This window comes from Diaporthe amygdali (assembly GCF_026229845.1).
Source record: "Diaporthe amygdali strain CAA958 chromosome Unknown NODE_18_length_871485_cov_64_394520, whole genome shotgun sequence".
NCBI classification, from domain to species: Eukaryota; Fungi; Ascomycota; class Sordariomycetes; order Diaporthales; family Diaporthaceae; genus Diaporthe; species Diaporthe amygdali.
This window is the reverse complement of record NW_026517038.1, coordinates 378,151-390,865: the sequence shown is the minus strand read 5'-3', so window position 1 is coordinate 390,865 and position 12,715 is coordinate 378,151. Positions and strand designations below refer to the sequence as shown.

Here is a 12,715-nt window from a genome sequence, read left to right as displayed (position 1 = left end):
CTCCCTCCCCTTCCAGTCTCTTTTTATGTATCCTGGGCCCCAGAGGGAGTCTCTGGCAGGAGAACAATCTCTTGGAAGCCTGTTTCGCGCAGGGCTGAACTCAGTTTCGACTGCAGAAACAGCGGCGAAGGCCCGACCGGGAGGAACAAGTTGTCGTGCCGACAAATGGCGAACTCCGCCAGTCCGGTCCGGTTCAAAGCTCGGGGCCAACGACCAAGAGATCGCAAAGTGTCGTCCCACAGCGTGTCTTTGATGATCACGCAGGAGCCGCAGTTCGGCAGATGAGATTTTGCAAAAGAAGGGTGCGTCGGATGTCGGCGTCGATGTCGGCGTCGATGTCGATGTCGATGTCGGTGCGGACGAGTATGCGATGCGGGAGGGAGGGCGCAAGAGGGACCTGCCGACTGCGAGCCAGGAGTAAGTCAGCCTGCACGCACCTCACAGCTTGGATACGGATTGAGAGGGACTGCTTCGTCAATCGTGCTCACCAGGACTGTTTAGTATAGGAAGCAACCAGATCAACTTCGACTGGGAGCGGCTTCAATAAAGTCGTCAATTAACACATGCTATTATTCTATCGTCCAGCTTCACCAGGGTGGTAACGCGGGCGGGTGCTTGTAAATTCTTATCGGCCACATCAGGAACGGCCTAGGGACCTGGAGCAAAAGCTTATCGCCATGCTGGGTGCAGGGATCGTTCAGCGTGTGCCTACTGTGTACAGTATGCTGCACGAATAAGAAGATGTGCCTGTTCTCCCCACTGTACCTTTGACACGCCAGGTACTTACTTAGACTACTTTTTTCTTTTCTTTTTTGCCCTGTTACTGTTCGATTTACCATGTAGATCTTTCATATATTCCAAGCTATTTGATCCCCAGCAGGCAAAGGGGCATCTGCAGATCATTTCACAATGACCCATGGCAAGAACTAATTCCTCTCCTCCTACTTCAATTCGCGCGAGGCTCAGAGTGTCACACGAAAATTGGAAATGCTTGGGTTTTCAGCAGAATGGAACGCAGCAAGCACACAGTCCATCCAGCATGGCTCTCCTCCAACGGCCATTCCCGGCGCCGGCTCGGCGAACTTGACCTGGGCAGGCAGGCTTATGCCCGTTCGCACCTCATCGGGCCTCTACATGGCGATGCCTCGGCTCTTGACCAGCAGCCGGCACCAAAGGTCATTCCCCGATCCCAGGCTTAGATACATCATCAGCAGTAGGCTCAGCGTTGTGACGCACTCGGGCATTGCAGCAGCTGAGGACTGAATGCGCCCGACACTTCCAATCCTCGCAAAGTCCAAAATGGCCGTCCAACTCGCCCATCTGCCCGAGGTGCAACGGCTCAGTCCGGCCTGCATCCGAATTCTCGGCGGCAACCCCGGAAAGTTCACCCTGCAGGGCACAAATACCTATCTGCTGGGCACTGGAAGCCGGCGTCTCCTCATCGACACCGGCGAGGGGAAACCCTCGTGGATCGCAGCTCTCAAGCGGACCCTGGCCGAGGAAAATGCCGTTGTCTCCCACGCTTTGATATCACACTGGCATGGTGACCACCAGGGCGGCATCAAAGACTTGCTTGCATTATCAGCGGAAACTCAAGTGCTCAAGAACCAGCCCGAGGACGGCCAGCTGGACATTGCCGACGGCCAAAAGTTCAGCGTCGATGGGGCAACCCTGACTGCCGTCCACACCCCGGGCCACACTGTTGACCACATGATCTTCGTGTTCGAGGAGGAGAAGGCCATGTTCACCGCTGACAACGTGCTCGGCCAAGGCACAGCGGTGTTTGAGGACCTGGCCACCTACCTGACCAGCCTGGACAAGATGAAGGAGCTCTTCGATGGTAGAGCGTACCCTGGCCACGGACCGGTCATTGACGATGGGCCTGCCAAGATACGGGAGTATATCTCTCATCGTCAACAACGTGAGGACCAGATCACCCAGACTCTACAGTCCGTCAATAAGGCAACCGGGACTGCTTCATGGGAGCCGATGGAGCTGGTCAAGATTATCTACCGCGACGTACCCGAGACATTGCACCTGCCAGCCCAGGGTGGGGTCATGCAAGTGCTGCAGAAGCTGGAGAAGGAGGGCAAGGCGGCTAAGGAAGGCAGCAGATGGGTTTTGAATGACCGATTAGCCCTATAGCCAGCCAGGCAGCCCATGAACAATTAGACATCGCGTGGTGCTGTTGACAAGCGGCGCACGACTCGTTCTGAGCTCAATAAAGTGTGTCTCAACCCCACGCACATAAGGCTGAAGAAAGACGTCACCTCGAGAAGGGTGGGGCCCAAGACACACATGTCGAGAGTCGTGGATTGCTCGAAATTTCGGTACGTTCCAAGAGTGGATGGCATATTAGACTTTTCATATCAGGCAGAATCTGGCCATGTGAAGCTATAGTGTCCTGGTGTCATGCGACACTAGTCACGGCTTTGTGCAGGCACAACACATGTATCACGTCACGAAAGCAACGCATTTTCCAATACCAGAATGCTCGACCGCTGTTTTAAGACCGTTCTTCCAGTCTTCCAGGTCAAAGGTTATTGTATCCACAAAACCCTTTCCTCTGGGAAATAGCCCAGTTTAGAACATCTTACCGAGTTGGAGGATGTCTTCTCTCTCATACATCCCTTCACCTGTGAGAAACGGCGTTGTGATTCACTCGATTTAGGGGGTTCGTTTACGATGGGTGCCTTACCCTTCAATTTCAGGTACTTCATCATGATCTCAGGTCCCATGACATTTTTTGCAGAAGCTTCTGGAATGCGTCGACATGGACGCAGCCGAGGGCGCAAAATCCAACACAGCATTAACCGCACCGAACTCTTGGGGCGCCATGGCATCCTTATCCTCATCACCAGTGATCTTTACCTTCTCAATACATCCCATTGGTGACCGTTACCCGACAAGCTTTTACAATGCTGCCCGTTTCTGCTCATCCCGGCCCATGACGATCACCATCGCGCCTATCGCGATGGCAAACTCCACACCTGCGCTGCGGTAGATACGCCATGCGCGTCAGGTTTGGGATCGAGTACCCCAGACCCTCACACAGCCTCTTCTCGTCGAGCGGGAACAATTCTCCATTGGCAACTTGGCGTGTTCCGCAAACGTTCCATCACACCAAAAATCCCGCATCAGCTTTCTGCTACCGTCGGTCGACCCCTTCGTAGGTGGCGCGGAGGAAGGAGAAGTCTGGGTCAGGGCCAATAAAGATGAAAAATTATTGCTTGGCAGGAAATTAGGCAAATATTGTGAGGTCTGATAGGAAAAGGCTTGCTGAGATGGGTGGGTAGCTTGGGAATGAGAAGCTGTCTTTATACTACATCTAAGTCGTGCACCGCCCCATGAAGAGACCAGCATAAACGCCCCTAATTTCACAACCACCTTATGTCATTTGAATGCAATTGATTGGCAACTGAAAGTCAATTGTCATGCCCTGGAGAAAATATGCGGTGCCCCGAAATGGTGATGGCAAAGCTCTACCTGGCTGAGGAGCGAGGCTCAGACCTGTTTCCCGATTGGGAAGGTTCTTCGAAAATAAGTACCCAAGTACCTTAGCTACTGCAAAATGACCCGTTCTTTTGCGGCAATGCACGAATCACGTTTCAATCTGGAACCACAACAACTTCGTCCCATGCACTACGTATCCTATCCGCTGCCAACCCAGGAGAGAGCGCAGACTATATGTTCGTCGGATTAGGTGCGGGCCATACCTTGGAGAAAAATTAGCACATGCGGCCAGTTAATTCATTGTGCAAGATGACCAACGAAGTCGACCGATTTTCGTATCGCTCGATGTGACTCGCTTCGAGATGCCCCTCGATTTTTTGACAGCCTTGGACACAATGTGCGCGCAAGTTCATCAAATGCCCTGGGTACTTGGATCTCACCGATCTTCGTGTTCGGGACGAGACGCAGGCTGTCGTGCGCATGGCCCAGAAGAGTACGCTGTCTCTCCAGGCTGACTCTTCTGGCCCGCCTCCTTCGAAATCTATAGCTGCGTCCTCGATATACAACAATTACAACACAACTACGCTGCGACCACACAGTAAGGTTGACCTTTCTAAGTCTGCCATAATTCGTTCTATCCCTCAGCCCGTGGAAGATATTGCAACAGTCTTGTTTCTGGCAAATTACGCGCCAATGTCAAAACTCTCTTCCGTACTATCCCCTCACTCGCCCCATCTCAGCAACCCAGCTCTCGACGCACTCCGTGCCACCTCTTCAGCCTATCTTTCCATGACACTCTCACCATCCGCCTCAAATACTTTAGCACACACCACATTTTAAACGTATGGTATCGCCCTCTCCCACACGAATTCCTCTCTCGCAGACCCCAGCTCTGCAGTCACAGATATGACCCTCCTCGCCGTGCTCCTATTGGCCCTCTTTGAGTGCCTCGCCCTCCGGGGACAATCCTCCCGCACCGCTTGGCTCGCCCATAATTGCGGTGTTCTGGCCCTATTGCGCCTGCGTAAACGGCAACGGGGCACAATATTTTCCCCATAGGCGCGAGAGCTCGACCGCCTGGCGACCCGGCAAGTTCGAGTAGCTGGCGTGTTGCGCGCCGAACCGGCCCAGCTACAAACTGGGGATCAGACGGAACAAGGGGAGACGGCGGCAGAGCACAGGGTGAACAAGCTGTTGGACCACATCATCAAGCTGAGGTTGCTGACGCAGTCTTCCGACGACGTTAAAGATGTTTTGGAGGTTGCGCGGCGGACGAGAGAGCTCGATGTGGGCATCGCCTCGAGGTCGGCCTGGCCTCTGCCACGTCCTGACCCTGGCCTGAATACGCGCGTGCTGCAGGGTCGTGGCTCACGATGCGCATCATACGCTTTTTTCAACCATAAGCTCCAGTCCCAGACCTTTGATACCGACGACCCCGAGCTGATCAATGAGGCCATTGCGATCCGGAACATGGGCCGCAAGAACAACGAAGACATAGCCGCCGAGATCATAGCTATGGTTCCAGACTTGTTGAGCGCGGCACGCGAAGGGTCCAACCTGGCAGCGGTAGCGCGGCATCTGATATGGCCGCTGGCGCTTTTCGCTAATTCAACCCACTGTCCAGCACCTAGGCGTGCGTCTCTCTTGGAACAGCTCAAGGAAATCACTCAGAAGTGGAGCCTAGTGCCGCCGACGGAGTTAGCTAAATTGCTCGAGAGTTCGGCGCATCCGGAGGACTGGTATAGTGACTCTTCCAGAAGTGTCCGATTCTTCCATAACTGACTGTCCACAGGCTCCTTCTATGTCACATGTCCTGAAGCAGGGATTTCCAAAACTCAGGCACGAGGCCCTTGCTCAAGAACGGAAGGATATGTTTGTCTTGCTTTCGCCCCAAGTGTGTTACTTCGACCCTGATGGAATTTTGAATACTCTGGAGGTAAGAGATGGGCAGCGTTACCTAGACACAGAGTCTTGATTCACTCGTGTGACTGGGGGCTCATGTTACGGACATGGGTTGCGGTAAAGCCCCACTCAAGAAAACGAAGGATACAGTTGTTTTCGCAGCAGGCAAGCACTGATTCAAATGGATACCATCGTATCGTTCAGCAGAGAATGTGGCTGGCAGAACTTCGAGGCAAAGACGAAGTAGCAGGGGTCTGTCATCAAAAAGTCGGAAAAGCCCTGCCAGAGACGACAACCGAACCCTGACTGTCCTCCTCCAACTTATCCACGCGGGCAGAATGGGCAAGCTGGACCACATTTGACCCGAGAAATGGCCCGAGGAACCTACCCGCTCCGCCTCTGTGGCGAGATGAGATGGGAAGGAATAGTTTATAAGGGGACTGCGTAGTTTCCAGTCTGGTACGCGAGTATGTACCTCAGGTGTCAATTTGACCGCCAAGTTCGACAACAAGTGCGACCATGAATGACGCGTTCGACATTGCCAGTAGTCTAGACGGCTACAGCAACCTCTTCCGGTAGCAAGACTTCGAACTCGACAATTTTGGTCCATTCCATCCAGACGCTGTGTCCCAGAGTTGAGGCAGGTGTCTGCTTTGTACGGAGCGAAGAGCCACTCCGCCACTTAGGGGACTTCAAATCCGCCTCTGGAAGAAAACTTCAGTTCTAAGGCTTCAAATGATCCAAAATCACTGTCAACTTCGGCGAGTCCAATTTTGACTACTCACAATTACTGTTTGGATTTGTTGGTGTAGGGGAGATTCTCTCGCCACCCTAGCCAGAGTCTGTTTTCACGAAAGACAGTGTCTTCCATTCCATCAACCAGTGCTCAGCCAGCTTTATCCCATTGTCGGTATTGAACGTTCATTCTACCACCGAATCCAAATCGACGGACTCAAATCAAAGCAAAGAGTTCCTGATGAGGGCAAGCTTTTCACCTGACAGAACTTACATCACTTCTCTGTAAAGCTTTTACTCGACATCTTCTTTCAGAATTTTGCGTTGATGTAGCTGAACCTAATAATACAGATGCTGAAATATTAATATCTCTGAACCGCCAATCCTGCCTTGGCGTCCTCTCCTCAACGAGCCCGGTTTAGTGCCGGACCATCAGCCGATGAACACCTAGGTATTACGAATAGGACTTCAAAATACAAGCAAACATCGAAACCTCCCGTTTTAGGTTCAGAGAGGCTTGATTACAAAGATTAATCGTAGTCTTACGCATCCTTAGAGCCCTCACAACGAAGGTGGGGAAAACAATTCGGAGGAAAGGGGGTCTAGCCGTTCCTCGATTGTGAGGTGTAAATTGACCCTTGATCCACCGGAAACTGGGATCGACTGCAAGGCTGGGGAACGAAGAGGACATCGTTTTGAACTTGGCGCAGGAAATGCGGCGTATGAAAAGTGGCCCAAACAAGTTGTTTTTTCAGAAGCGTCTGGACGTTCACCGGGGACAATGTGAGCCGACAATTTGTGCGCAAACATTGAGTTACCCGAGCCTTGAAGCACGCTCCGGCGAACTCTCATTGACGAGACCTGATCGGCTAGGGGCTTGCTATTCAGTCTTTTTGATTCATTTCGGTGAGAAGCAAATTGCATTGAACGTTCTGATGTCTAACAATAGACAGCAGAGGAACAGAGAAGTGAGTGTGCCATTTCTCCGGCCCTGCGGAATTTCGCACGTCCTGAGCGATTTGAGCCTCCAGAGCGTCGAAGCTGCCAACGGCAGACAATGGGCACGGCGAGCGACTCGGCTGGGCCTTGCATACAAGTCACGGAGCACGACGTAATGGGCATGTCACTGAAATCACAGCGCCATCTGTATGTCACTATTTGATACCGCCGCGGCGGGCCGGTTCTGGAACAGAGGTCGACGAAGACGGGCGAGACCCGCCGCTTTCGTCGCAGGGATTATGCGACTCCAACCTCGTCATCAGGCTGGGATCGGTGGTTTCGCGGGAAAAGTGGGTACCATACGCCGCCCGGGAGAACGGTGACCGTCCGGCCTGGGGTGCCATGTCCAATTACAAAGAGAAGGGGCATCTCTGAAGAATAGTCTTGGCGCGGACGGTTATGTCTTGAAATACTCCAAATTCGACCGAGTCTGGGCGTGTACGGAGTATGTGAGTGCCCGCTGTCCTGGGCATGGAGCCCAGGCGCGGAAACAGGTAGCCAAGAGCTATTTATGACTAACTTTCTAGACATGTAATCTTTGACTAGGCCCTTCCGCAGACGCATGGCGGAACTTTGTGGTATTGCTTTCAGCGGCTGGGTCCAACAGTGTCGGGGAATTCGTGCAAGCACCGAACCCCGATGGCGACGGTGTGACTGATCTGCGGTGATAGATCGCGCCCGGCCAAGAGAAGCCTCTGTGGTTGATGGTGGGTACCGGTATCACAGTAGTACCGCTACGCGCCGGCGTTGCAGTAGCGAGCGAGCCCGAGGTGAGGAAGAATGGGTGGAGGGGGGAGAAACAGAACATTTCACGGCAGCTTCGGAGCAGAAATGTCCTGACCTTCTCGCCCTGCGTGCATCAGGATGGGCGAATAGTTGCATGACGACCCTGCACATGTCAGGTCAGACAAGCAGGACATAGGCAGGGAAGCAGCACATTGCTGCCGGCTTAGCATAGCATCAAGTTGTTAGAGTGTCTGCCTTTTCCCGCCCCGAACTCCGAGTCTGGAGAGCCCCGCAGCTAAACCTGGGCGGCATGCCTACTGTCACAGTACATGGCCATGTGCCGCTATGAATCAGATTCGACTATGTCGTTCATGGCAACGGGTGGTCAGAGTCTGGCGGCCACGATGGGGGCCCGACGTGTCCGAGCCAGATTTCGTGGGTTCGGTTAGGACCCGCCCGCAACTTTTGCGGTCAGGGATCAAGACCCAGAGAGACAGAGGCTGGCAGATCTGGTGTGCCGTTGCGCGATCGCTTTCAACGTTGGCCAAACCAGCCCCACAACACGTTGATTCCTCTGCCGTAACACAGCCGTTTGCCGGGTTTAACATGTCTCGTGACGATGCCATGTAATGTAATTCTACTTTGCTGCAGGATGTCGCTGACGGTGGTTGTTTTTAGCGGGCGGGAGCGCAGAGCTGAGAGATACTGCACGGCTCCTTATCGCAATCGCAAGCACAGGGCGGTAGTGAGGCTCCGTGGATGCCGGCAGTTTCTGACACTGTGACATGGGGGCTCCGGAGTGACGTCGCGGCACTAGTCGGGCCCCGTGGGTACTGACAAACTGCACGGCACGGCGAAATCGACGATCGCATCAGCCCAAGGCCGATGCCGACACTGGCTAGTACCTGCGCTCCAGGCTCGCAGGATGGAATCGTACGAGGCATCTTGGTATCTGGTCAAAAATGCGGCCACCTGTGTCGCGGTTGGACGCAAGCTTGAGGCGAAACGAAACGGGGGCGCTCCTCAAGGGGTCAATCGTCAGTTGGCAAAGGACGAAGCTGAAACCCAGCTTCCCGTCCTTGTTGGATCGCACAGCACCGCACGGCATGGGAACTCTCAGGATGCTCAGACGCGCAGGGCGCCCAGCAAGCTCAGGACGTTCTGGCTTCAAGGAGTCCAGGTGATGGGACAAACATGGATGGATTCCTGGTCGTCTCGTGGGGTCCGCCCCGTGGCGCCCAGGCAAAGGAACCGCGGGCTGACCAAGACCATCCCGGGATGCCCTCTGTCGCATATATGTCCAGGTCGACAGCACAACCGGAACCTATTGTGACTCACAAGGCGATCGTCTTGCACTTGTGCATGCAGCTGGCGTTGATTTTCTACCGTTGACCGGTGTGGTGGGAGACGCGTGAGTCAGCACTTGAGAGAGGAGTGTTTGGGCTCATCGATGTAGGTCTGTGTCAGGCAGGCAGGCGGCCAGGTAGGCAGGGTGGCATGTAGTTCAAGTTGGTGTCTGACTGGGCCGGAGTTTGCGGATGAGCCGGAGGAGGAAGAGGACGACGGCGGCGAGGGCGGGAGAAACGCGAGGACGAGAACGGGGCTTGATTGTGGTTTGTCGAGCGTCGAAGAAAGCAGCCAACCAGCCAACCGTTCCAGATCTGCGAAACCTGGGTGCATGGGGGTACATGGGTACCTGGGCACCTGGGCACCTGGGCACCTGGACACCACAACGACCCCGCACAGTGTACAGACAGTGTGTGCGATTCGTGAGCCTCGCCCAGCCTTGGGGGGAGCTACAGCTTTAGCTAGCTTCTTAGCTTGGTGGCCGACCGTTGGTTTTTCTTTCTTTCTTTCGTCCAAACTGCCCAGTTACGCCGCCTCGGCAGCCTCGGATCTTGGCCTCTGCCCTAGGAAGCCCCCAGGAAGCCCCCAGGGAACCCAGGGAACCTGAGGAGCCCAAGGGAACGGCCATGTCAGCACGTCGTGTACGTCGTGGACAAGGCGATTGGTGATGAGGTCATCCCCTGGGAAAATGGGGAAAAAATAGCCCCTGCGCGCGGCGCCAAGTACCGCGACAAGCTGCATCGTCGAGGGTGGTGGGTGGTGGGTGGTGAAAATGATCGTGGCCTGGTTCCGATCCCACCACTTGTCTTGTGCTGCGCTGCGCTGCGCTGCGCTCTGCTGCAGTCGGGAATTAACTGGATCTGCTCAGACCGAAACGGAGTCTTGCATGGGAGGAAAATGTCCAGTTCCTCCGATTCTCTTTCGTTGATTCCCATTACCAATCCGCAATCCGGCTGGCGCTCCCTGGCTCTGGCGCCCCCCCCCCCCCGGTCATGGGAAAGAAAGTCCTGTACTGTACCGTACGTACTCCATTCTGCACAGCTCTGCACTCGGTAGGTGCCACCTGCCGCCCCATCGCAACCATGAACGGGTCCAGTCCGAACAATATAACACGCGCCCGCCTCGCCGTCCCATGTCTCGTCTGCCTCAGCCTTGAGATCTCTGTTTCCTGTCTCAGTCTTATCCCTCCTCCCGATCCCACTCCCATTCCCACCACCACCCTCCCACAGCCCAAGCTACTTATACCCAGTGTACCCAGTATACCATAGCTGTTGCCTCCCAGCTGAGATCCGGTTGAAGCACACCGATATCTCTGCGACGGCAACTTAATTTTATAACTCACCTGCAGCCAGCTGTGAACAGCGCTCCGCTTCTCGGCAACAGTCAAGAAGACTCCTGCTTGTCGGAGGGTCACGCCCAGAGACAGTCCGAATGCGATCGGCTACAACACCAGCCCTCCATCTGATTGCAACAGCTGCGGTTCTGGGGGCCCTGCTCCCAGCCGTGCTGGCGCATGGAGATGAGGGCATGGACATGGACGGGGCCATGGACGGGGCCATGGACGGGGCCATGGATATGGGCGCCCAGCAGCCGGACAGTGACGCCTCAGACTATCCGCCCAACTATTTCAGCCATCCAGAGTACAGGGGGACTCTGGTTGCTCACATCGCACTGATGGTGTTGGGCTGGGTCTTCGTGCTGCCCCTAGGTAAGTCGTGGTCGAGTTTCCCTTTCGCGTGAGGCTTCCCGCTGACCCTTGTGCAACAGCGACCATGTTCTCCCTCGCGCGATCACGGTACACTCTCCCCACGCAGTTCGTCTTCTTCGCGGTCAACGCCCTCGGCGTGCTGTTCAGCGCAATCTACAATGCCAAAACCCCCGATCTATACCCCAACAATGCGCACCACAAGCTGGGCTGGGTTTTGACCTGGATCCTTTCCGCGCAGGTTGTCGTCAGCCTGCTGGGCCGCCTCGCAGGCGCATTCAGCAAGAGTGCCGGCGGTGCGCTCAACGCTGCGGAGCGCCAGGGCTTCCTCCCAGTCTCACGAGCTGCCATGGACGAGCACCACCGGCTGCATAGCTCACCGTACGACAATTTGTACCGCCACTCAGACGACAGCGGTCACGGCACGGAGCCTCGGACCGAGTCGCTGAGGAGTCCGTCCTTCTCGTCGACCCCTGACACACTGGCCAGTCCCAGCGCCGAAACGGCGCACAAGACATTCCACGACGACGACGACGACGATATTGAGGCAGACACCGATCTTCCTCCGCGGGGAGGTGCGATCCGCAATTTTGCGACCAAGATCGGCAGCAAGATCTCGTCGCGCGCGTGGGGAGTCTTGATCTTTGGCTACAACGTCGTTGATCGCACGAGCATGATACTGGGCTTCGTGGCCCTGTGCACTGGCGTGATTACTTACGGCCGCTTCTTCGAAGGGGGAATGATCTTCACAGGTCTCGCGCATTGGATCAAGGGCGGCATTTTCTTCTGGCTGGGCATATTCACTCTAGGAAGATGGGCTGGGAGTTTCGGTGAACTTGGATGGGTAAGTCCTCAGCCCTACCGCTGTAACCGGCAAGCAGCATCAATTTGTCTCGCAACAGGATACTGACGCCGTGGTACGTGGTACAGGCATGGAATGTGAAACCAAAGTCTGCCAGCGGCCGGTGGACACCATCAGCCGAATTCGTCGAGAGCGCTCTCATCTTTACCTACGGCGCAACCAACATATTCTTGGAACACCTGGGCAGCTGGGGCGGTGAGTGGAGCTTCGAGGACCTCGAGCACATCTCAATCACCGTGCTTTTCATCGGAGGTGGCCTGGTAAGTAGTTATCCCTGTCATTGAGCCTCATCGCCTTACCCGGCACGCGCTACTGCACCAACGCGGGCGACGCTAACCGCTTGCAATTCCAGTGTGGCATGTTGATCGAATCCACACGCATCCGCGACCTCCTGAACACCACCGTCACAGAGGCAGCACAGGAATCCTACGATGAGGACGAGCGCGAGACGGCCCTCGAAGAGCCGCACACCTACAACTTTTCGATGAACCCGATCCCGGCGCTCGTGATTCTCCTCCTGGGAATCATGATGTCCAGCCACACGCAGCAGTCCATGATCAGCTCCATGGTGCACAAGCAATGGGGCAACCTCCTCACGGGCGCCTCTTTCGCCCGCGGCTTCTCGTACGTCATCACGTACCTGAGACCGCCCACCTCGATCCTGCCCTCGCGGCCGCCCACCGAGCTCCTCACCAGCTTTGGGTTGATGGCAGGCGGCATCATCTTCATGGCCTCGAGCGGCGACACCGTCAATGGCATGATCCACCAAAACCTCGACGCCATGTTCATGTACACCGTGACCATGGGCCTCATCGGCGTCTTCATGGCGTGGGAGATCATCCTCATTGCCATCAAAGGCTGGGCCGTGCGGAAGGAGGCTGGCAAGCCTAGGCCGGCCCGGAAGTACTTCTCGGCGTAAATGTCAGCAACAACAATTGCCCGGAGATGTGGTTGTTGGTGTGGTGATGAAAATTCCCTTCTCACTA

At 55.3% G+C, this 12,715-nt stretch overlaps 5 protein-coding genes across 5 annotated transcripts; all 5 read left to right on the top strand.

The window, feature by feature from the left end:
• Positions 1–165: 165 nt before the first annotated feature.
• On the top strand, positions 166–1,263 carry J7T55_004067 (uncharacterized protein; the record flags this gene model as incomplete). Its single annotated transcript, XM_053144741.1, has 4 exons — positions 166–191; positions 265–417; positions 653–720; positions 1,007–1,263. The coding sequence occupies 4 exons, from the start codon at positions 166–168 to the stop codon at positions 1,261–1,263; spliced, it is 504 nt and encodes a 167-aa protein (XP_052992568.1).
• A 36-nt stretch (positions 1,264–1,299) lies between these two features.
• On the top strand, positions 1,300–2,145 carry J7T55_004066 (uncharacterized protein; the record flags this gene model as incomplete). The annotated part of the gene is made up of 1 exon (XM_053144740.1): positions 1,300–2,145. One exon carries the CDS (start codon positions 1,300–1,302, stop codon positions 2,143–2,145), a length of 846 nt encoding a protein of 281 aa, XP_052992567.1.
• A 345-nt stretch (positions 2,146–2,490) lies between these two features.
• Positions 2,491–3,004, top strand: J7T55_004065 (GroES-like protein; the record flags this gene model as incomplete). Its single annotated transcript, XM_053144739.1, has 2 exons — positions 2,491–2,532; positions 2,753–3,004. 2 exons carry the CDS (start codon positions 2,491–2,493, stop codon positions 3,002–3,004), a joined length of 294 nt encoding a protein of 97 aa, XP_052992566.1.
• Positions 3,005–4,359: 1,355 nt separating this feature from the next.
• J7T55_004064 (uncharacterized protein) lies at positions 4,360–5,602 on the top strand (the record flags this gene model as incomplete). Its single annotated transcript, XM_053144738.1, has 4 exons — positions 4,360–4,455; positions 4,513–5,019; positions 5,246–5,325; positions 5,518–5,602. The coding sequence occupies 4 exons, from the start codon at positions 4,360–4,362 to the stop codon at positions 5,600–5,602; spliced, it is 768 nt and encodes a 255-aa protein (XP_052992565.1).
• Positions 5,603–10,593: 4,991 nt separating this feature from the next.
• J7T55_004063 (uncharacterized protein) lies at positions 10,594–12,648 on the top strand (the record flags this gene model as incomplete). The annotated part of the gene is made up of 4 exons (XM_053144737.1): positions 10,594–10,870; positions 10,930–11,711; positions 11,798–11,989; positions 12,082–12,648. 4 exons carry the CDS (start codon positions 10,594–10,596, stop codon positions 12,646–12,648), a joined length of 1,818 nt encoding a protein of 605 aa, XP_052992564.1.
• Between the last annotated feature and the right edge of the window lie 67 nt (positions 12,649–12,715).